At 46.7% G+C, this 24,923-nt stretch overlaps 1 protein-coding gene and 1 pseudogene across 6 annotated transcripts in view; one reads left to right on the top strand and one right to left on the bottom strand.

The window, feature by feature from the left end:
* The window catches only part of LOC148777661 (apolipoprotein L2-like), a 39,409-nt gene that overhangs the window by 2,087 nt on the left and 12,399 nt on the right, over nucleotides 1-24,923 (bottom strand). Inside the window, exons 1-6 of one of the 6 annotated variants that reach the window (XM_088837196.1) lie at nucleotides 24,247-24,395; nucleotides 23,616-23,808; nucleotides 23,249-23,398; nucleotides 22,834-22,911; nucleotides 9,681-9,788; nucleotides 3,764-3,884 (exon numbers count right to left, since the gene is read on the bottom strand). In XM_088837196.1, coding sequence (XP_088693322.1) covers nucleotides 3,764-3,884; nucleotides 9,681-9,711 — 152 coding nt within the window. In that variant the 5' untranslated portion in view covers nucleotides 9,712-9,788; nucleotides 22,834-22,911; nucleotides 23,249-23,398; nucleotides 23,616-23,808; nucleotides 24,247-24,395. Of the gene's footprint in view, nucleotides 1-3,763; nucleotides 3,885-9,680; nucleotides 9,789-22,833; nucleotides 22,935-23,248; nucleotides 23,503-23,615; nucleotides 23,809-24,246; nucleotides 24,396-24,923 lie in introns of those variants that run through there. The other 5 variants (XM_088837195.1, XM_088837197.1, XM_088837194.1 and 2 more) reach the window with 5 other exon arrangements.
* Nucleotides 4,383-5,722, top strand: LOC129537003 (zeta-crystallin-like; annotated as a pseudogene).

Raw genomic sequence — 24,923 nt, 5'->3', positions numbered from 1 at the left:
TGGAACAACAGACTGGTTCCAAATAGGAAAAGGAATACGTCAAGGCTGTATATTGTCACCCTGCTTATTTAACTTACATGCAGAGTACATCATGAGGAACACTGGGCTGGAAGAAGCACAAGCTGGAATCAAAATTACTGGGAGAAATATCAATAACCTCAGATATGCAGATGACACCACCCTTATGGCAGAAAGTGAAGAGGAACTCAAAGTCTCTTGATGAAAGTGAAAGAGGAGAGTGAAAAAGTTGGCTTGAAGCTCAACATTCAGAAAACTAAGATCATGGCATCTGGTCCCATCACTTCATGGGAAATAGATGGGGAAACAGTGGAAACAGTGTCAGACTTTATGTTTCTGGGCTCCAAAATCACTGCAGTTGCTAATTACAGCCATGAAATTAAAAGACGCTTACTCCTTGGAAGGAAAGTTATGACCAACCTAGATAGCATGTTAGAAAGCAGAGACATTACTTTGCCAACAAAGGTCTGTCTAGTCAAGGCTATGGTTTTTCCAGTGGTCATGTATGGATGTGAGGGTTGGACTGTGAAGAAAGCTGATCACCGAAGAATTGATGCTTTTGAACTGTGGTGGTGGAGAAGACTCTTGAGAGTCCCTTGGACTGCAAGGAGATCCAACCAGTCCATTCTAAAGGAGATCAGTCCTGGGTGTTCATTGGAAGGACTGATGCTAAAGCTGAAACTCCAATACTTTGGCCACCTCATGCGAAGAGTTGACTCACTGGAAAAGACTCTGATGCTGGGAGGGATTGGGGGAGGAGGAGAAGGGGATGACAGAGAATGAGATGGCTGGATGGCATCACCGACTGGATGGACATGAATTTGAGTGAACTTCGGGAGTTGGTGATGGACAGAGAGACTTTGAGTGCTGTGATTCATGGGGTCGTAAAGGGTTGGACACAACTGAGCGACGGAACTGAATGTCTATTCTGCATAAATATGGATTTAGCATTATAAATCTATTAGAAAAGAATTTTTACAAATGTAAAATTTTCTCTTTCAACATTAAACACAGGTTTTGTACCTTGTAGATGCTTCATATACTTATTCAATCCTGGAAAGAAAGAAAGTGAAGTCGCTCAGTCATGTCTGACTCTTTGAGACCCCATAGACTGTAGTCTGCCTGGCTCCTCTGTCCATGGGATTTCCCAGGCAAGAATACTGGAGAGGATTGCCATTTCCTTCTCCAGGGGATCTTATTGACCCAGGGATTGATCCCAGGTCTCCCGCATTGTGGGTAGACTCTTTACCATCTGAGCCACCAGAGAAGCCCCATTTAATCCTGGAACAGATAAGCAAATGTCACCTTAGGATTCTGGTAAGTTAAGAGAGGTATTTGATGGAATTCCCTGGTGGTCCAGAGGTTAGGTCTCTGCACCCTCACTGCCCAGGATATGACTCAATCCCTGATTGTGAAACTAGAATCACACAAACCACGTGGCTCAGCCAAAAAGAAAAATATAGATATTTGGTAAAGATGCCTCATAGACAGGTCAACATCATCACTTCCAAAGAGTTGGTAGGTTGGGAACTCCACAAATAAAGAAAAGTGGGATTGGGGCAGAAAACTTATATTCAAGGGCCTCAGTGTGTAGTGGGGAGTCAACATTTCTTTGCCCTTGGCTACAGGGAAGTGGTCCGTAAGCCCCTAGAATATTCTGGCTGATATGAATGTTCTCATCTGCCTGGGCCTCTTGCCACTGGACAGTCTGATGAGATGTATGATGGGGCCTCTGGGTCATGTGGTATCAGTTCTGACCTCTGAAGGAGCTGGACTCTAAGACATTAGTCTGACCTCTGGGAGGAGCTGGAGACCACAAGTCAGGATAATTTTTTTTTTAAATGGGTGAGTGTCCCTGGAAGGTAGTGGTCCGTGTGCCCTGCCATACACCAAGTTCCAGAACGGTAACGTATCCTGGCGACAATAGAAGCTTCGGGTGTGAAATCCGCCCAGACTCTGCCCTGTGACTGATGAAAACCCACAGGCTTCCTGTAATACACTGGGATCAGGATGGCTTTCAGTGAGTCCTGTCTGTTCTACAGGGAATTCTCAAACCTGAGGGTGGTTTTGGGGATCCCCTAAATTTGCCATTGGTTCAAATGAAAGCATAGTCCTGGGTACTGTGCCCTCACCCTTTGCAGACTGGCTGTCTCTGTGACTTAGAGTTTGTAGAAAAAAAAAAACAAACCCGAAGTCAGAACTAGAAGGCATCATAACAGTCATTTAGTCTGCCATCTGCTGTCTTCTAAGGCTTGTGCCCTTGACCTTCCCAGAAGAAGGTCCCTGAGTCCATCCACTGACCCAACTGCCTGGAAATCAGGAGATGTGCTGTTGGTTCCCCTGGCCTCTGAAGCCCACCTCACTGACTCCTGACCCAGCACCCAGCACCCCTGACCTCTCAGGGGTCACATGTTAATTTGTGACAGCCTCATGAGCCTGCACACCAAGGTGATGTGGAATTTTGTGGATCCTCTAAAGATTCAAAAGACTTGAGGAAACACCCATCTGAATGGCTGAGCCTGAAGAGACCTGCACTTACATATATGGGGGAGGAAGTGTTTTCCTCTTGTTGGGGATGCATGAGGCTCCTCAGAATCCCTCAAATGACACACAATCGCAGCCACTCATTGTGACCCTGGAGGGCTCACTGAGCCACACGGCCTTCCACTCTCAGGGTGGCTCCACGTAGACTAGAAGAGGGTCCCAGATGGAGTGAGAAGCCAGGTCCCAGGCAGGGTGTACAGACACGGTCACCCAGGGCCCTCTAGCCCAGCATGAGGGGATCCCGTCAGGGAGGGAAGAATGTCCTCCCTCCCACTCAGGGGACCTCTGCTAGGGTCACAGCCCCTTCAGTCCTGTGTCCTCAGGGCCGACTCTCTTCACTCTAGTCCTGGCCCTGCTGCCCAAGCCTGCCTACTAGTCCTCCAACCTGGACCCTCTGCTCCACCCTGACCCCTGGGTCTGACCCTGGCCCAGGCCTCCCTGGTCCTTGCTTCCCGCCTCTAACCCTACAGTTCACTCTGAGGCCATGAGCATAGTCCATCAGACTGAATTGCTGTTCCCACTGGACAGAGGCAAGTCTGAGACTCTAACATATAAGCCCAGAGCCCCAGAGTTGGGCAGGACTAGATCCAGGATCCCACCAGTTCCAGCCAGTTCCTCTCTAGCCTCTCTGCCTTATGGGCCAGCAGGATCCTGCTGTTTGGTTTGATACAATCGTTTGGTACAATTCCTAAGATGGGGAGTAGAAAGGCTCTAGGCAGAAGCCTGAGCAATACAAACGATGGCGTCAGAATTTTCTGACTTGCCCCGAAGGAAATTCTGCTTGATTTTCATCACCAGAAAGAAGACTCTTGGCCCCTGTCTCTTCCCAACAAGTTTTTAAAATGTTAATATTGACTGAACACCTACTCTGTGTCAGTCATTATGGGAAGCTCGTTGCATGCATGATCTCGGTGTCCTCACAGTTTAACTGGACAGATGAAGAAACAAAAGCAGAGAGTAGTTCAGTAACATGTCCAAGGTCACATAACCTGCTCCTTTCTTGCAGGTTTCATCTTTTCTCAATTCAAGGTTGTTCACTGCCAGCAAATGACATGGAGGAAATATTCCTCGTGAGATGTTGAGAAGGATCATCCTCAGCCCCACCATATGGTCCTCCTTGGAGGAGATGAGCCTGCCAGGAGGAAACTAGCCTGGTGCTTCGGGGTGTGGGTGACCTTCCTGATACACCTGTGCAGGTTACCTGGACAAACCAGCCTTAGCCTTAATTTTCTTCAGGAATTCAGTCAGCAGGAGTAGCAGTTCCTCTCTGCTCAGTATGTCCCAGAGACACTCAACAACATCCTCAAAAAAGATCTCAATATCTAAATGAAAGGAAAGGGAATAATGTTAGAACTTGTGAAGTGAAAAAGGGAAAGTGTTTGTAGCTCAGCAGTCTTTGATTTTTTGCGACCCCACCGACTCTGTGGACATGAGTTTGAGTGAACTCCGGGAGTTGGTGATGGACAGGGAGGCCTGGCGTGCTGTGATTCATGGGGTCGCGGAGAGTCGGACACGACTGAGCGACTGAACTGAACTGAACTGAACTGAAGAACTATAGCCCACCAGGCTCCTCTGTCGATGGAATTCTTCAGACAAAAATACTGGAGTGGGTAGCCATTCCCTCCTCCAGGGGATCTTCCTGACCCAGGGATCAAATCCAGGTCTCGTATGTTGCAGGCAGATTCTTTACTGTCTGAGTCACCGGAAAAGCCCAGAAAAATGTGTGGTGGTAGCTTTTTTTTTTTTTTTAAACCTTGTGGAATATGGGGGAGGACTTGCAGATTTTGATTTTCCAGCCTAGAACAGGTATCTAGATCAGTATGGTGACAGGACAGAAGTTGGTGAGAGCTATTTGAGTTTTTGAATTTGGTGGACCCGAAGTGCTGAAACTCCAGTTGGATGTTGCTGTACCAATTCTGAAAGACCACCAGGTTCTAACAAAGTCCAAGCATGTGGTATAAACCCAGTGGACGCATATGTCTGCTCTGGCACTCACAGTAGAAAACCATTTCTACCTTATACTCCTAGCTGAGATGTGGCTGGAATAGTAGAAGCTGCTGGAGAGAATGTATCTGCTTTCAGAAAGGTGACATTCACTACCAGGACGATCTCTGGGGGCTACGCCTAGAATGCTCTGGGAGCCCATCATACTGTTCACACGCTGCCAGAAAAAACTGGATTTTAAACAAGGAGCTGCCATCAGGATCTCGTGTTTTACTGCTTATTGAGTCTGCTCCACAGTGCCTGTCAAAGCTGGAGGAAGTGTTCTGGGGCTAGTGGAGGAGCTGGAAGAGCAGCATGCCAAATGGTTAGAACTTATGGCTTAAAAAATTTGGGGCACAGCTACTACCGAGGAAAAACAAAAGATTGCTTTCCAAATGGAGCCCACGAAGTGCTTAATCACAAAGAAGCTAATTGTATTGATAAAATTAAGAAATCTGTTGGTGAAAAAAAGTTGATGTGATTATTGAAATGTTTGCTAATAATCTTAGTGATGATTTGAATTTTTTGTCACATGGAGGGTGAGTAATAGTTGTTGGCTGCAGAGGTCCTATTGAAATAAACCCACGGGATCCATGACAAAGGAATCTAGCATAAAAGGAGAAGCTCTCCATTCATTCTCCAAGGAGGCACTTGAGCAGTTTGCAGCAGCCCTCCAAGCCGGGAGGGAAATTAGTTGGTTGAGACCAGTAATCAGTTCAGTTCAGTCGCTCAGTCATGTCCGACTCTCCGCGACCCCATGAATCACAGCACGCCAGGCCTCCCTGTCCATCACCAACTCCCGGAGTTCACTCAAACTCATGTCCATCCAGTCAGTGATGCCATCCAGCCATCTCATTCTCTGTCGTCCCCTTCTCCTCCTGCCCCCAATCCCTCCCAGCATCAGAGTCTTTTCCAGTGAGTCAACTCTTCGCATGAGGTGGCCAAAGTATTGGAGTTTCAGCTTTAGCATCAGTCCTTCCGATGAACAACCAGGACTGATCTCCTTTAGAATGGACTGGTTGGATCTCCTTGCAGTCCAAGGGACTCTCAAGAGTCTTCTCCAACACCACAGTTCAGTAATAGGTCCCCAGTATTCCCTGGAGAAGGCAGCCCCGGCTCATGAAGATATCATTCATAGCTGTGGGGCTATGGGAAAATGATTCTTCTCTTAAAATGATTAATCCTTGTATTGATTTCCTGTGTAATTAGAGGTTTCTTACCTCAGTTTTGAGTATACTGTGTTGGCTCTGCTTAGCATTCATTTGATTCAGTGAGTTTCTTCTATTTAAAAAAAAATATTTCTTTTTAGCAATCATAGGCATTGGCTGCTGCTGCTGCTGCTAAGTCGCTTCAGTTGTGTCTGACTCTGTGCGACTCCAGAGACGGCAGCCCACCAGGCTCCGCCGTCCCTGGGATTCTCCAGGCAAGAGCACTGGAGTGGGTTGCCATTTCCTTCTCCAATGCATGAAAGTGAAAAGTGAAAGTAAAGTCGCTCAGTTGTGTCTGACTCTTCGTGACCCCATGGACTGCAGCCTACCATGCTCCTCCGTCCATGGGATTTTCCAGGCAAGATACTGCAGTGGGTTGCCATTGCCTTCTCCATAGGCATTGGAGTGTAGTTTATTTTATAGCTGGCAATATTCTTTATGCCTTCTACCTCTCATCAAGGAATCATCAAAATGGGAAATAGGAGGCTAGTGGTCACTTGGCATTGGAGGACATTACAGAAATCACTGATGCTTAGAGGACTGCTTGATTTCCAAGCCTACTTCTCCTTATAAAGTTTCTTTAGTCTCTAATTAGCCCACAACTATATTGTACTCTTTGATGATTCTCTGAACTAAACAAGACCTCTTTTCCAAAGTAATCGCATCTAGATCTACAAGTCTCTCAGAGGGGCAAGATAAACAGTGTCCAGAGAAATCTGTTCGCTTTCCAATATTCCCCAATATTTTATGCTATTCACTAGGTTAAGGATTGATTACCAGTGATCCATGTACTCTGTGAGGACAGCAGCCTTGTCTCTGGTATGATATGATACTAGGAGCACAGCTGGGCTTCCCAGGTGGTGCTGGTGACAAAGAACCTGCCTGACAATGCAGAAGATATAGGAGATGTGGGTTTGATTCCTGGGTCGGGAGGATCCCCTGGAGAAGGGAATGGCAACCACTCCAGTATTCTTGCCTGGAGAATCCCATGGACAGAGGAGCCTGATGGGTTATAGTCCATGGGGTCACAACGAGTCAGATGTGACTGAAAGGACTTAGCGCATTAGGTGCATAGTTTCCAAGTATATATGTATTGATTGGCTCAACTTCAAAGTAAATTTAAAATTATCTCTTTGTGTGACAGGGATCATATATTTTTGTTTAAATTAATAAACAAATTTGATGCCTTAAGGATGATCTGCTTTTGTTATCATAACATGGTATCTGCAATAAATTCTACAGCACATTAAAAAAAATGGTATTTAGTATAAATTAGTTAAAATTCTGGAGAAGGAAATGGCAAGCCACTCCGGTGTTGTTGCCTGGAGAATCCCAGGGATGGCAGAGCCTGGTGGACTGCCGTCTATGGGGTTGCACAGAGTCAGACACGACTGAAGCGACTTAGCAGCAGCAGCAGTTAAAATTCATTTACTTGAGCAGCGATCACTTGGGCACTCTGGGTAGAGTCACCTGGGGCTATGGATGGAACTGTTCTGCCCCCACCCCCCAATTCATATGTTGAAGATTTAACCCCCTGGTTACTGTATTTGAATACTGAGCCTTTAAGGAGGTAATTATGGTAAAATGAGGTCATAAGTGTGGAGCCCTAACCCAGTAAGTTTAATGTCTTTATTAGAAAAGGAGACACCAGATTCTCTCTCTGTTCCTTCCCTCTCCCCCAGAGGAAAGGCCATGTGAGGACAGGAGGAGAGGTCTCACCAGAAGCCACCACTACCTTGATCTTGGACTTCCAAACCTCCGGAAATAATTATCTAATCCTGGGATTTAGGTGTCTTCAGGAATCTACAATGTTAAACCTTCAGAAAGAGAAGGAGGGCTTCCTAGGTGATGCAGTGGTAAAAATTCGCCTGCCGGTGCAGGAGATGCAAGAGTCATGAGTTCGATCCTTGGGTCGGAAATATCCCCTGGAGTAGCAGATGGCAACCCACTCCAGCATTCTTGCCTGGAAAATCCCAAGAACAGAGGAGCCTGGCAGACAACAATCCATGAGGCCATAAAGATTCGGACACAACTGAATAACTGAGCACACACACACACAAATAGAAGGAATACGACGGATGTGTTTTGTTAGTTACTACTTGTAGCAGAGACTGGCTGCTGCTACTGCTGCTGCAGCACCCTATAAATGACTGCTTTCATGTTTTGGCAGTGAAACAAAAGAATATTCACATTAAATGTGATAAAGAATGTAATAACAATAAATAGCCTCAGATCAGTGCAGAGCAAGATCACTGCTCAAATGAGTTACCAAAATCCCTGTGTGATTTCAGGGATCTAGAGGTTATGGAATTGCTCAGTGTTGGTTGCTCAGTCCTGTCCAACTCTTTGTGACCCCATGGACAGTAGCCTGCAAGTCTCCTCTATCCATGAAGTTCTCCTGGTAAGAATACTGGAGTGGGTTGCAATTTCTTTCTTCAGAGGATCTTCCCAACCCAGGAATCGAACCTGGGTCTCCTGCATTGCAGGCAAATTCTTTCACCGTCTGAGCCACCAGGGAAGCCCAGGGGTTATGGAATTGTAGGTAAGACATAGGCAACTAGGATATATATGTATATAGGCAACTAGGATATATATATTATATATTAATATATATGGAGGGTGGGGCTGGGTCACAATGTGAAATGTGTTTCCTGGTACATGCACACACAGATACATTCTTCTTATTTCACGGATGAGGAAAGTGAGACTCAGACAGGATAAGGGACAGCCCAAGACCAGTGAGCAGATAGCTCAGAGGTGGAATCCAAGGTCAGGTATCAGACATTTTTTGGATATGACTTGAATCCTTATTTTAAACTCCTGTGATTTTTTCATTCTACCATGCAGTACCCCTAGAGGGATTTTTGCAAGTGATTTTTGGTGGTGAGCACGCTGTAGCATATACAGAAGTAGAAATATAATGTTGTACACGTGAAACTTACAGAATGTTATAAACCGCTGCTGCTGCTGCTGCTGTGGCTAAGTCGCTTCAGTCGTGTCCGACTCTGTGCGAACCCATAGACGGCAGCCCACCAGGGTCCCCCATCCCTGGGATTCTCCAGGCAAGAACACTGGAGTGGGTTGCCATTTCCTTCTCCAATGCATGAAAGTGAAAAGTGAAAGTGAAGTCGCTCAGTCGTGTCCCACTCTTCGCGACCCCATGGACTGCAGCCTACCAGGCTCCTCCGTCCATGGGATTTTCCAGGCAAGAGTACTGGAGTGGGGTGCCATCGCCATCTCCGTACACCGATGCTATCTAAGTTTAAGAAAGAGTTTTGGGCCACCTGCCTTTTAGTAAGACTACCATGTGAGAGGCTTCACCTTGCTGATTAGAGACACTCAGGATGGGCAGTGAAGGGGTGGAGGCAGACGTGATCCTGTGTAAAACCCCATCACCCCTCCTCTCCAGGTGGGAGGTGACAAAAGTGAGACTGCGGTTCAGTTCAGGGTCCGCTGATCCTCGCAGAGCGGCTGGGCAGGTGGCAGGGCAAGAGCTGGATGAAAGTTGTCTGTGGTGATGCCGCAGGGTCTGGGAGCAGAAGGAGACTCAAACCAAGGGAGAGGGCAGGAGGAGCTCCAGGGATGCTGGGGGACCTCCCCTCGCTGCCCTGCCTGGCCTTGGGGACTCCCTCTGCTGTCCCCCTCCCCATGGGCTGTCCTGGCCTCATTTCTGGGTCACTTGCTAGAGGGCAGCAGGGGAGGAAGTGAGCACCTAGCAAGTGGCTCCCTAAGGAGAGGGCTGGGAAAGAGGCTCTGTGGGCACACTCCCGTTGGGGGAACTGCACATGGCCCCTCTGGGGGGCTCCAGGATGCTTATCCATCCTCTTCTTGGTTCTTGACTCCTCTGTAGGTTAACTCTGCCTGGAGGAACCACCCTCAATTCTGGGTCACATGCAGGAACTGGCCAGAAAAAAGGCAGCTGCCTACCTGAGCATTTTCCAAGGTTTTCTGAGCTCATGGTGGCAGCAGCCGTGTCTCAGAGATCTCCCTTCAGATTCTTGTCTGCGTCAGGCTGGAAGGAGGTGTGACCTCACCCTTGGGAAAGAGAAAACAGAAGTGGGCTCGATCACGAGTGAGAAGTATCTGAAGGGAACAGGGGGTGGTGAGGTCTCTGGTGAGTTCCCCTGGGATGGCCACCAGTGCCACTGGGAATTTAATGCACTGTGGTTCTCTGTCCCCTGGGCTCTGCAGGTCATTAGTTAAGGAAAGTTACTCATCCCCACCTCCCCAAGTCCCCCCAGTCAGAGTCCTGCTCTCCTGTTGGAGCACAGGGAGAAGGTAATCAGACAGGAGACACCTGTCTGCAAACTTATGGGAGCAATAAAATCAGAGACAAGAACAGATAGGAAGGAACAATCTAGAAATTACATGAGGCTGGGAACACGTGTGTTTACTAATTAGTTATAGCTGTGGAAACAGTGTCATACTTTATTTTTTTGGGCTCTAAAATCACTGCAGATGCTGATTGCAGCCATGAAATTAAAAGACGCTTACTCCTTGGAAGGAAATTTATGACCAACCTAGATAGCATATTAAAAAGCAGAGACATTACTTTGCCAACAAAGGTCCGTCTAGTCAAGGCTATTGTTGACCACATCCGTGGTCATGTACGGATGTGAGAGTTGGCCTGTGAAGAAAGCTGACCGCCGAAGAATTGATGCTTTTGAACTGTGGTGCTGGAGAAGACTCTTGAGAGTCCCTTGGACTGCAAGGAGATCCAACCAGTCCATTCTAAAGGAGATCAGTCCTGGGTGTTCATTGGAAGGACTGATGCTAAAGCTGAAACTCCAATACTTTGGCCACCTCATGCGAAGAGTTGACTCACTGGAAAAGACTCTGATGCTGGGAGGGATTGGGGGCAGGAGGAGAAGGGGATGACAGAGAATGAGATGGCTGGATGACATCACTAACTGGATGGACATGAGTTTGAATGAACTCCGGGAGTTGGTGATGGACAGGGAGGCCTGGCGTGCTGTGATTCATGGGGTCGCAGAGAGTCGGACACGACTGAGTGACTGAACTGAACTGAACTGAACTGAATACTGATCCACCATCTATGATGTGCAGGCTCCTGAAGCTCACCTGAATTTGCTTCAGCCTAAGTTTTCAAGCTGATTCCAGAACCTGGGCTTGAACTGAGTCTTTCTGATCCAAATCCCAGGTTTGTGATGACCATGTTCTACTCCCTTTCATATACAAAAATATTTATTTGTGGATATATGTTTATCGGTTAAATGAGTGCTTTCATTCCAAAATAATATCTTGTTCCCTGTGCTCAACTCTTTGCCTTGATAAAGTTCCTGGTGATACAGCTCCCACAGCCCATGCCCTCCTTGCTTCTGCAAGAGCCTTTATCCCACAAAGGCCTGGAGTCCCATCGTCCCCACCCCAATTCTTATATCCCTGCCCTGGCCTGCTAAGGACCCCTTTGGTGCCACGTCTGCTCTGCTGTCCTACCCTGACTACTGGACTTTAGGTTGTTTCTAATTCCTTATGCAAATAATAATGTAAAGAACATTCTCCTTGTATGAAACTACATTTGAGACTGTTCCCTTAAGTTCTATCTAGGAGTAGGCTATAGCTATGTAGCTATCTAGGATGGAGGATCGAGGATCTAGCTATCTAGGCTAGACCACAAGGCATCAGCACCTAAAAAATATTCATACCTAGAGACACACTGTTATGCGAAGAAATTGCAGCAATTTATGTTCACACTCATGATACATGATACATTAGGGTGTCCATCCTTTCAGTTTCCCATTCTCAGTGTTCTTCAAAAAAAAGAGCAGTTCAGATTTTTATATATAAAAAATCTATTTTGGTTCTGCTTGTGATTATTTTCCCATGGGAGATGAGGAAGGAAAGCAAATGTTGATGACATTTAACTACTGTTTCAAGAAAGCTAAAGAGCCTTTGTCAACTACTCCTCCTGAGACCTGACTGAAATGATAGTAGAGGTACTTACAGTTATAATACCAGCTACTGATAAGAGTCACCTGTGTTTGTGGTCTTTGCTTTGCAATGGTATTTGCTCTGAAATTTTACAAATGATAACTTGTTTTTTATTCTATTAGCCTTTGAGATGTGTAGCAGTGTATCCTCATTTACAAATAAGGAAGCTGAAGTACAGATGTTACATGACTCGCCTAAGGTCAGAAGTCCTGCCCTAGGTACACTGGTCCCACCCCACTCACTGGGTCAAGAACCCATAGCCTGCCTCTCCTCCCTCTGCTGCTAATAAAAACAAGCATGGGACAATAGGAGACCAGAGTCTTTAACAAATGTCTGAAGACTCACTGGATGGAGAAGTGGTAGCTGAATGAAGAGGAGCACAGTAGAGAGAGAGAAACAGGGAACGTGTTCACAGGAGAGAAGAACGGTCTGCCGGGCAGAGCCCCAGAGAGGGAGCAAGATGATCGGGGGGCCGAGGGGAGCACAGGGGACAAGCTCACCAACCCCGCATCCCATCCCATATTCACAGCAGCCTTCACCCTTCACCAGACTTTTCAGAAACCTACTTGAGAATGAGTTGTAGGAAAAAAAATAGGTGGTGTGTTTGTATAATTATGGAGGAAGGTAAAGGATACCCATGAGAGAGATAGACATGGGATCCAGGAATCAGAAACGTCAACCCAGAGGAAAGGAAATCCAAGGATCCCAGCTGGGTGTGCAGCAGACCTAGAGAGAAAGCAGTCCAGAATGGGATAAGAAGTCCAGAGTCTGTGGGGACAGGGGACTTGGTATCATACAAGGCACAGTTGGAAAGAAAGGGAGGAAATGTTGGAGATAAACAGAGCAAGGGGTGAAAATGAGGCCAGTTAGAAACATCAGGAAAAACGAAAGCTATTCTGAAAAGCATGTGCAGCTACAAGGTACAGGTTAGCTCTAAAAACGTATTAAAATAACACAAAAATCTAAACTTTTCTGTTTCTTTTTTTAAAAATATAAGGTAAATTTATCTATGTTCAAGTCCTGGTTTTCCCATTTTGATTATTTTGGAGACTGTTTAGAAGTGAAGTGTTAAAAAAAAAGAGGAGGAAACCAGAATTGAAAGAGACACAGGTACTCCAATGTTCATCGCAGCACTGTTTATAATAGCCAGGACATGGAAGTAACCTAGATGTCCATCTGCAGACGAATGGGTAAGAAAGCTTTGGTACATATACACAATGGAGTATTACTCAGCCATTAAAAAGAATGCATTTGAATCAGTTCTAATGAGGTGGATGAAACTGGAGCCTATTATACAGAGTGAAGTAAGACAGAAAGAAACGCACCAATACAGTATACTAACACATATATATGGAATTTAGAAAGATGGAAATATAACCCTGTATACGAGATAGCAAAAGAGACACAGTTGTATCAAACAGTCTTTGGGACTTTGTGGGAGAGGGTGAGTGTGGGATGATTTGAGAGAATGACATTGAAACATGTATGTTGTCATATGAGAAACGAATCAGCAGTTCAGGGTCAATGCATGTTACAGGATACTCGGGGCTGGTGTGCGGGGATGACCCAGAGGGAGGATAAAGGGAGGAGGGAGGTGAGAGGGGGGTTCAGGAGGGGGAACTCATGTACACCTGGGGCGAATTCATGTCAATGTAGGGCAAAACCAACCAATATAATATTGTAAAATTAAAAAAAATAAATTAAAAAAAAAAAGAAGTGAAGTGTTGTTGATATATATCAGTTCAGTTCACTCAGTCGTATCCTACTCTTTGCAACCCCATGAACCACAGCACGCCAAGCCTCCCTGTCCATCATCAGCTTCCAGAGTTTACCAAACTCACATCCATTGAGTCAGTGATGAAGAAGGAATTCATAGCGCCTGGACTCCATCTTAGGCCTGTTTATGCTGATCATGCTTGGTCACCTCTCCAATGGACCCTGAACTCTGTGCTTAGTGCCTATGGAAACTACAATAGAAGGATAAGACCTCCTCTGCTGCCAGGGGAATCTTGAAGATCACATCCAGGTTACTCATCGCCTAAGAGAAAATGGACTCTAATCACCCCTGTCTCCGGACAGGTCATAAATTCTTTCTGTATCTATCAGAATGTAACCGCAGGCTTACTGATTATTAACTGTTTGAACACCTAACACATGAATGATGGGGTTATTGTGATTGTATTTACCCTTCCTTTGTTTTATGTAAGTCTCAAGGAATTTGGGGTGGTGGGTTCGGACATGTATACATGGGGTATAAAAGATTTTCACAAGTGCTGGTCGGGGTCCTTGGCTAAGAGGAGACTTTGCCTTGGGTCTGCCGGTGTAATAAACTGCACTCCACTATCTGCATTGTCCTCCTGAGTGAGTTTGTTTCCCAGAATGCGTGGCTGTAACAGTGTTGCCATCCAACCATCTCATCCTCTGTCATCTCCTTCTCCTCCTGCCCTCAATCTTTCCCAGTATCAGGGTCTTTTCAAATAAGTCAGCTCGTCACATCAGGTGGCCAAAGTATTGGAGTTTCAGCTTCAGCATCAGTCCTTCCAATGAACACCCAGGACTGATCTCCTTTAAGATGGACTGGTTGGATCTCCTTGCAGTTCAAGGGACCCTTAAGAGTCTCCTCCAACACCACAGTTCAAAAAAAATCAATTTTTCAGCGCTGAGCTTTCTTTACAGTCCAAGTCTTACATCCATACATGACTACCAGAAAAACCATAGCCTTGACTAGACGGATTTTTGTTGACAAAGTAATGTCTCTGCTTTTTAATATGCTGTCTAGGTTGGTCATAACTTTCCTTCCAAGGAATAAGTGTCTTATAATTTCATGGCTGCAATCACCATTTGCAGTGATTTTGGAGCACAGAAAAATAAAGTCAGCCACAGTTTCCACTGTGTCCCCATCTATGTGCCATGAAGTGATGGGACCAGATGCCATGATCTTAGTTTTCTGAAAGTTGAGCTTTAAGCCAACTTTTTCACTCTCCTCTTTCACTTTCATCAAGAGGTTTTTTAGTTCTTCTTCACTTTCTGCCATAAGGGTAGTGTCATCTGCACATATGAGGTTATTGATATTTCTCCCAGCAATCTTGATTCCAGCTTGTGCTTCTTCCAGCCCAGCGTTTTTCATGATGTACTCTGCATATAAGTTAAATAAGCACGGTGACAATATACAGGCTTTGTATATTTGTATATCTGAAAAGTATTGCTTTCAGTATTGGAACCAGTCTGTTGTTTCATGTCCAGTTCTAACTGTTGCTTCCTGACCTGCATACAGATTTCTCAGGAGGCAGGTCAGATGGTCTGGCATTCCCATCTCTTTCAGAATTTCCCACAGTTTGTTGTGATCCACACAGTCAAAAGCTTTGGCATAGTCAATAAAGCAGAAGTAGATGTTTTTCTGGCACTCTCTTGCTTTTTCGATGATCCAGCAAATGTTGGCAATTTGATATCTGGTTCATCTGCCTTTTCTAAATCCAGCTTGAAGGAAGTTCATGGTTCACGTACTGTTGAAGTCTGGCTTGGAGAATTTTGAGCGTTACTTTGCTAGCATGAGAGATGACTGCAATTGTGCGGTTTTGAACATTCTTTGGCATTGCCTTTCTTCGAGATTGGAATGAAAACCGAGATTTTCCAGTCCAGTATGAAAAGGCAAAATACAGGACACTGAAAGATGAACTCCCCAGGTCGGTATGTGCCCAATATGCTACTGGAGATCAGTCGAGAAATAACTCCAGAAAGAATGAAGAGACGGAGCCAAAGCAACAACAACACCCCGTTGTGGATGTGTCTGGTGATGGAAATAAAGTCTGATGTTGCAAAGAGCAATATTGTAGGAACCTAGAATGTTAGGTTTATAAATCAAGGCAAACTGTAAGTGGTCAAACAGGAGATGGCAAGAGTGAATATCGACATTTTATGAATCAGTGAACTAAAATGGACTGGAATGGGTGAGTTTAACTCAGAGGACCATTATATCTACTACTGTGGGCAAGAATCCTTTAGAAGAAATGGAGTAGCCATCATAGTAAACAAGAGTCTGAAATGCAGTACTTGGATGCAATCTGAAAAAATGACAGAATGATCTCTCTTCGTTTCCAAGGCAAACCATTGATTATCAGAGTAATCCAAGTCTATGCCTCAACCAGTAATGCTGAAGAAGCTGAAGGTAAATGGTTCTATGAAGACCTACAAGACCTTCTAGAAATAGCATCCAAAAAAGATGTCCTTTTCATTATAGGGGACTGGAATGCAAAAGTAGGAAGTCAAGAAATACCTGGAGTAACAGGCAAATTTTGCCTTGGAGCACGGGATGAAGCAGGGCAAAGGCTAACAGAGTTTTGCCAAGAGAACACACTGGTTTTAGCAAACACCCTCTTCCAACAACACAAGAGAAGACTCTACACATGGACATCACCAGTTGGTCAACACCGAAATCAGATTGACTATATTCTTTGCAGCAAAAGATGGAGAAGCTCTAAACAGTTAGCAAAAACAAGACCGTGAGCTGACTGTGGCTCAGATCATGAACTCCTTGTTGCCAAATTCAGACTGAAATTGAAGAAAGCAGGGAAAACCACTAGACCATTCAGGTATGACCTAAATCAAATCCCTAATGATTATACAGTTGAAGTGAGAAATAGATTTAAGGGTCTAGATCTGATAGAAAGAGTGCCTGATGAACTATGGATGGAGTTCGTGACATTGTACAGGAGACAGGGATCAAGACCATCCCCAAGGATGAGAAATGCAAAAAGGCAAAATGGTTGTCTGAGGAGGCCTTACAAATAGCTGTGAAAAGAAGAGAAGCGAAAGGCAAAGGAGAAAAGGAAAGATATTTGAACTCTGCATTCAAATATTTGAATGCAGAGTTCCAAAGAATAGCAAGGAGAGATAAGAAAACCTTCCTCCATGATCAATGTACTTGTTAATCAATATAAAAATTAAAATATACTTCTGAATTTGGGATCTGAAGCACTGAAGGAAGGAGGAGAATTAATATCTCAGTTTTGAACTGAACTGAACTGAACTTACAAAGTTAACAATCAAGGAATAGTGTGTCCAGTTGAAAGCATAAGAAATGGAGATGTAAATAAGTTGCTTACAAGTACAAAGCTTCCTAATCAGTTCAGTTCAGTTCAGTCACTCAGTCGTGTCCGACTCTCTGCAACCCCATGAATCACAGCACGCCAGGCCTCCCTGTCCATCACCAACTCCTGGAGTTCACTCAAACTCATGTCCACAGAGTCAGTGATGCCATCCAGCCATCTCATTCTCTGTCATTCCCCTTCTCCTCCCGCCCCCAACCTTTCCCAGCATCAGAGTCTTTTCCAGTGAGTCAACTCTTTGCATGAGGTGGCCAAAGTATTGTAGTTTCAGCTTCAGCATCAGTCCTTCCAATGAACACCCAGGATTGATCTCCTTTAGAATGGACTGGTTGGATCTCCTTGCAGTCCAAGGGACTCTCAAGAGTCTTCTCCAGCACCACAGTTCAAAAGCATCAATCCTTTGGCGATCAGCTTTCTTCACAGTCCAACTCTCCCATCCGTACATGACCACGGGAAAAACCATAGCCTTGACTAGATGGACCTTTGTTGGCAAAGTAATGTCTCTTCTTTTTAATATACTATCAAGGTTGGTCATAACTTTCCTTCCAAGGAGTAAGTGTCTTTTAATTTCATGGCTGCAATTAGCATCCGCAGTGATTTTGGAGCCCCAGAAAATAAAATCTGACACTGTTTCCACTGTTTCCCCATCTATTTCCCATGAAGTGATTGGACCAGATGCCAAGCTTCCTAATAGGGGATATCAAATTAGTGAAATAATGATATAAACAGAATATGGGGAAAGGTATAAGAAAAAGTTAAAAAAAAAAAAAGAAATCCTTATTTTTCCCAGTCAGAAGTAATTGAATAATATCAAAATTTTAAGTCAAGAAAAAGAAAAATGCAATCCTAAATACTGATTAGCTATTGTTGTTGATGACTCCCCACTTTGCACCAGGCACCTTCCCAACTGCTTGGTACGAATTCAATTCCTTTTAGTTCTCACAATGATCCTATAAGAAAATAAACTGAAGCTCAGAGAGGTGAAGCAATTTACTCAAAGCACACAGCTAGTGCTAGAGCCAGAATCCAAGTCCAGGTTCTTGTCTCCTGAGCACACATTCTCACACCATTCCGCCTCCCAATGTAGTAACATCATTTAAAGACATCGATTAACTATCTAAGCTTCTCCTTGGTAAGGAAGAGCAGAACCCTCTGTACAAATTGATCTGTTTTAACCATATGCACTTAGGACTGGATTGTTTTAACTCTAAGACAGCAGCTGTCACTTTATAGCAGTCAGTATATGGGGTGGTTTCTAGTGCCACCACCCTCAAGATGATGGAAGTGGTTGAATTTAATGCCAACAAGAAATAAGTGTGACTCCTGCTGTGACAGCTGTCAGTATGGGAGACATGTTCATTTTGATGAAACCAAGTTCTCTAAGAAAGCAAAAGTGAAAGTGGAAGTGTTAGTCAGTCAGTCGTGTCTGACTCTGCGACCCCAGGGACTGGAGCCCTCCAAGCTCTTCTGGAGAAAATTCTCCAGGTGAGAGTACTGGAGGGGGCCTTACCTCCTCCAGGAGATCTTCCCAACCCAGGGGTGGAACCCAAGTCTCCTGCATGGCGAGCAGATTCTTTATCTTCTGAGCCACTAAGGAAGCCCTCTAAATACTCTAAGTAGGGATGGTAACTGGGGTTAAACCAGAATACTCAGAATGAACAGTAACCCTAAACAGACACACTGTCCAGCAGCATCGTGCCCACCCACATGTGCACCGATGGGCTTCTGTCCACTCTAAGGAAGGAAGACCCCTTGCAGGGGAGGTGAATCCCACAGGCTGGCATCTCTGCTCCTGCAAAGGCAAGGATGATCTTGAAGATGATCAGAGAAGAGGTCAGAAGGGGCACCCACATAAATACTAATAATAAAAGATAGTGATTACTATGAAGATGTTTCATTGGGCCAAGCTGAGTCTGTGAAAGGCCATGGGTTCAAAATAATATTCCATTGAGAGGACTTTAAATAAAGTGTGGTCAAAAAGGGAGATATAAAGGTTAAAAAGTGGGCTAGTGGCAATGCAGGTGATGCAAGACTCAAGAGACATGGGTTCAGTCCTGGGGTTGGGAAGGTCCTCTGGAGAAGGAAATGGCAACCCACTCCAGTATTCTTGCCTGGGAAATCCAATGGACAGAGGAACCCGGTGGGCTACAGTCCACGGGGTCACAAAGAATTGGACATGACTGAGTCAGTATCTTTCTTTTCTTTCTATGTTGCCAAGAAGAGTAAGTATAATGGGAAATATTTCATTGTTCAGTCAGTTCAGTTCAGTTCAGTTCAGTTCAGTCGCTCAGTTGTGTCCAACTCTGCGACCCCATGAATCACAGCACGCCAGGCCTCCTTGTCCATCACCAGCTCCCAGAGTTCACTCAAACTCATGTCCATTGAGTCGGTGATGCCATCCAGCCATCTCATTCTCTGTTGTCCCCTTCTCCTCTCACCCCCAATCCCTCCCAGCATCAGAGTCTTTTCCAGTGAGTCAACTCTTCGCATGAGGTGGCCAAAGTATTGGAGTTTCAGCTTTAGCATCAGTCCTTCCAATGAACACCCAAGACTGATCTCCTTTAGAATGGACTGGTTGGATCTCCATTGTTAATTAAGTTTAAAAAGAAGAGGACTCTTGAAGTCTATAGGTATATTCCTTTCTGTTTATTTACATGAATGTTTATAAAGGATTGAGAAAGAAAGAACAAGCACTGACATCCCGAGGCTGGCCTGGTATCACAACAGGGCAATGCTCTTCTCCCGTTGGATGTAAAGGCTCTCACGGAACTGCAGCCTCACACAGGGTCACCCTGAGAGCAGGAGTGAAGGAGACAGCAAACACCCATCACTGTGCCCCCACCAACACCACACCCTCTCCCTTGGCTGAAAAGCATGACTGTTCCTTCTTTACCGATTACACCTTTATCCTCGCTCTGGTCTCCATACAGGGAGTTACGGAGACTCACACTTGTAGAACTGACCCCCATTCTCGGCAGCACCCAATCTAGAGTGGCCCCATTTCCTTAGAGTCTCCCTCAAATCCCCTCACCAGAGCCTCATCCTAGCATCTTTCTTTCTAACAGCTTCTCTCTCCAATCCCCAGGGTTGACCCTTAGGAAGAGTAACCATCTGGTTGCTCACTAGGGAGGGTGCCCCGTGGCAGAGGCTGGAGGCACTGACCGTGTGGGTGGGAGAGAAGGCAGACCCACCTCCAAGCAGGTGAGAGAAGAGAGCTCACTGGTCTCCTACCTCCTTCTCTGCCTAGAAGCTGCAGGAGCCCAGGAGCCAGGGCAGCCAATTGCCACCATGAAACATGAAGATGAAGAGTCAAGTCAGAGAGAAGAGGTGGGCTTGGGCAGAAAGGGCTGGATCCTGGATGATGCCAAACACTTGAAAATGCGTCATGCCCCACAACTTATTCTTCCATCCTGCCCTGCCGTTCTTGCCCTGGTCCTGACCCTTGTCTGGGGCCTCAGCTGGCTGTGGATGCTGGATGGTTCTCCCTTCTGCTGGATTCCTATCTGGGTGTCCTCCTCTGTTAGCCTCTGATTGGTCACTTCCTGGAAAGGCTGCCAGTGGGAGAGGGGGGGACCCTAGAGAATCCTGTCCCTGCCCAACTGCATGGCCAGACCCAGAGCCCTTCCCTCCATGTGGGCAGACACAGATGCTACCAAACCTCTTCCTCCACATGGTGCAGCTCATAGTCCATGGGCAGGGATAGGAGGGGTAAAGGCAGTGTCAAATTCAAGTCCTTAGCCCGTCACCAGGCCCTCCTCAGGCTCCAACTCTGTCTCACTCACCCTCCTGACTCCACAGGGCCTGGTTGAGAGGCCTGGACGACTCCCAGCTGCCTGGACTCTGGTTCCCCCAGGCTCAGGCCTTCGCTCAGGCTTCCCCTCCAAGGCCTTTCCCCACGTGCCTCGCCAGGTGAAATGTTACTTGCACTAGGAGGCCCGTCTCAAAGGCTTCCTCCCCTGCTGTCTTCCTCTATTTCCCTTCCAGTCTCCCTTGGACTCTTGTACTTTCCTGCCTGTGGGGCTATTTGTGTGGCGTTTCTTCAGCTCCCAGCACTGGGCGGGGGCTCTGTCTCTTCTCTGCGCTCCTCCTGCTCCAGGGCTTCTGGGCCCTTCAGCTGCCCGGGCACAGCGTGGCTAAAACACGAGGCGTGGGACCTCTTACTGGGGCAGGAAACCACCAGATTCTCAGAGACATAGCACTACAACTCCTTTACCTACCGTTGAGTAATTCCATTTGTATTCCTGGTCTGTCTTCATACAAGCTCTTTCTGATAGAGAGTGCCATCAGATTTCTGAGCGTTTCCATTTATGGGCATCCCACGCTTTCCAGAAGATCACCCTCTGCCAGTAAAAGAGGATGTGAGACCTACATGGTCTATGCTCTCCACCGTCTTGGTTTAAGAAAGTTTTTGTATGAACAGGTAGCAGGAAACACCTGTATTTCTTCATGTCTCCTATTCTAGCCATGGTGTTATGAAAAGAGGAGAAAGAGGAAGAGAGAACCATCGAAAAACATGAGGCCTACCTGAAATCTGATATACTACCCTGAGACTTGAAGACTTGAGCAGGACATTCTTAAGCCTCCCCTCCCACAGGATGTCCAGTCCAGATTGGTCTGGGTGTGGGGCTCAGCTTCCTCCAGTCCCTCGCTCTCTGCTCCCAAACTGCTGCCTGGGACTTAGAGGGGAGAAGCATGGAGTCATTTCCTGACTGCAATGGAGGCACTTTTGAAAGCACATAAATGGGTGTGCTACTCCTACCGAGAAAAGTACCCCTTAAACATGTCCTGCTTGAATGAGGAGAAGGAGAAGAAGGAAAAAATGAAGAGGGGCGAAGAGAAAGAGGAAGAAACAATAAGATTGTACTCACCAATCGATTCCAGAGGATCTAAATGAAAATGGAAAAGGAAAAGAAATGCAAGCATACTAGAAAAAAATGTTAACAATAATTTTGAGTTGGGGAAACCATTCTCATCAAGACACAATTGCCGGAGCCATAAGGAAGGTCTGATTTATTAGACCTCTTAAAGACTAAATTTTCAAAAGGATGCCACAAACCAATTCAGAAATAATGAGAGACCAGAAGACACTGTCTGCAATATTTATAGTGGACAAAGATGAGCATTCCCAACACAGAGAGCGCCTAAAATCCACATGAAAAGACTGAATGCAGTTTTTCACAAATGGGTAAGAGATGTGAACAAACAATTCCCGGGGAGGCAACTTGCCCAGGGTCACACAGCTCTCCGTGGACAGATGGAGGCCACGTCCAGACCTTCTGACCTGGGTGTGTAAGGGAGGGGAGTGGCACATGAGTTTAATAACCCAGAAATGTCTAGGTGTGTCTCCACCTTTATAAACACACAGATCTAATCTCACGCCCCTCTTGTTACACTGATGTATCCTCAGTTTGGCTTCTTGTCTTAGATTGTGAAACCTGTATCATGATGTGGGCGTTGTGAAGCAAGGCCTGCGTCTCCCCACTTGGTCTCCTGTCCTTCCTCCCTCAGGCCTGCGTTTTGCCCCAGGGCCTGGCACGGAGCGGGCACTCAGAGACAGGGTGGGTGATGAAACCTGATTCCTTGTGTCTCAAAAGGAACCATTTGCCCCCATCAGGCCCAGCACAGCACCCAGGGGCAGACTCAAGTTGGCCAGGCCACTAGGAGGAAGGATTCTAGCCCCCTGCCCTCCTCATCCCCTCAGCTTTCTTGAGATTTCCCTGATGACTCAGCACCCACAACATACACCTTCCTTCCGGGTCACAGCTCATGTCTCACGGGTCCACATCCCACGCTGAGACCACCTGAGCAGGCGTCTACCTCCCTCTGCACTGTTTAGGGGGCCCGAGGGTGGGAGGAATCCGTCAGATACAGCTGCTTCCACGTCCACGCTCTGTCCTTCGGGCCATGGTCTCACCTCTCTGAGCTTCCATTTCCCTTCTTTTGCCAACTAGCGACAATCAAGGTTTTCTCAGACAGTCGTCCTGAGGATGGGGAGATGGGCGGGGGTCCTACCCACTGCTTACCCAGGGGTCTTCCTCTGGCTGAGTGTGAACAAGATCCAGTTGTTCTCAGCTCTGCGTGCAGCCACCTTCTGTGTGTCTCTGCAATAAACCACGCACACCTTCTGGTCCCAGATATATTGGGAGAACCAAAAGGGAAAGTGAAACCCTCACTTCTGAGTGGCTCAAGTTACCAACACTCTGTCCACAGGCCCCACCCAGACCTATTTCCACTCTCCAGCTGCTCCCTTAGAGAATCAACCCCAGCCCTGACATCCCACGTCCTCTGACACAGCCCACCCTGCCTCGGCTCCTTGAAGGAGACCTGCCACCTACACACCGTGAGTCCCTTGGCCAACCACTCCCCCACCCCATGGCCGTCTTTCCACACCCTCAGCCCTCCCCACCCACCCACTCACCAGCCTGCCTGTGTATTCACCCTCAGACCACCAGCACGTGGCGCAGTTCCAGAACACACCAGCTCCTCACCGCATACTGGTCACACCGCTGCTGCTGAGGGTCACATCCACGTGGCCTCTAGGGTTTGTTCATGCAGGTCCTTCTGCCAGGGACACCTGCTGCATCGAACCTGGAGAAACCATACTCACCCTGTAAAGCCAAAGTCTGGCTTCACCTCCTCTGAGAAGTCTTCCAGGACCTCCCCTGCAGAGTCCCCTGTCCCTGCTCTGCTCCCTTGGTACCTGGGAGAGGGGCCGAAGGCCACCCCTCAGCCTCTCTGTCCACGCCCCACCCCCACTCCTTTTGATCAAGTCCTTCTAGACTTGGCCCTGCTGACAGGCACAGACCTAGTGCCTTCAGGTCCCAGCAACTCGCCTGAGGAGGCCCAGCCTTGGTGGTCAAGGTCATTCGGATGAATACACCGTGTGTGGGAAGGGCTGAGAGCATGCTGCTACTTTCTACCCTGGGTTATTTTTAGTTGCTGCACAGTTTCTTTTCTCGAAACGGAGGACCTTTCCCGGAAGGCTGGTGATCTGGCAACTGAAAAGTCAACAACAGAGAACCAGTTTCATTTTCTGTTTGGTTCCTGAACAAAGAGCCAAAGCATCTGGAGGGCTGAGCATTAGCCACCCTCTGGCAGGCTCTGTCCACACCTTTCCTGCTTTACTCTCACATCAGCTCTAGGAAGTGTCAACTCTATTTTTCAGCAAATGAAACAGAAGAAAAGGTCCTACAGCCTGAGAGTCCTGGTCTTTTCTTTGTTGTTCTCACCACAAGGTGCAGCAGTGGGTTGGAGCCCCCATGGAGGCCCACCTGGCCTTCCATCAGGGGTGCTTCCCCAGAAAATGGCCCCAGTCATCATGGTCAGCTTCCCCATCTTAGAGGGAGGGACAGAGAAGTGATGGGTGTTACTCCATGAGGACCGCACTCTACAGTTTGGTCTTACAGTTGCCCCGGAACACAGACCAGGAATCTGACCTGATTTTTGCAGGAAGGTAGCTGTTGGCAGGGGTGAGGAGGGGCTTTCTTCCAGCAACTCAGGGGAGGAGCCAAGATTCAAACTGAGGTTGTCATTTGCCTATTGTAAACACCAGTCCTTGTTTAAAGTTCCTTTATTTTCCCCTTTAAATAATTTTTCCCCCAGTAACCTACCTCCTACTAATTCTCTCTTCCACTAGCATGAGTTTATCTGGAAGTTAAGCAAAACCACCCTGAGATGCAGAACTCAGCTAATCCAGAGGAGCTGTGTCCAGTTGTCATGAAGGTCCTCTGCCGAGAATGCCTAACAGACACCAGACCATCATGAACTCAATAAACACAAGCTCAGGGAGAGCAACCACGGGAGCTGCAGACTCAAATCAAGGTGAGGATGCAGCAAGACTTCAATCCAGGGACGTGAGCTGAGACCACCCCATGTGGAGATCCTAAAGATTCAATGACGATAAACTTGGGCTCCACTTGACCCCGGCATCACAAGAGAAGGACCCAGGATGTCTGCAGCAACCCGCCTGCCTGTCCTCGTCGCTTTGCACAGGACCAGTGGGAGGGAGTAGGGAGCTTCAGACTGAGCATGTGACCAGAGGGCTTTAGAGTCATCAGAGTTGCTGATGGAGATGGGCATCTGGGGAAGAGCACAGGGCATCCCTTCCAGGCTG

This window comes from Moschus berezovskii, chromosome 6 (assembly GCF_049115385.1).
Source record: "Moschus berezovskii isolate FMDL1 chromosome 6, NW_MosBer_1.0, whole genome shotgun sequence".
Classification (NCBI taxonomy): domain Eukaryota; kingdom Metazoa; phylum Chordata; class Mammalia; order Artiodactyla; family Moschidae; genus Moschus; species Moschus berezovskii.
The sequence above is the reverse complement of the archived record's forward strand: the minus strand, read 5'-3'. Positions and strand labels throughout refer to the sequence as shown.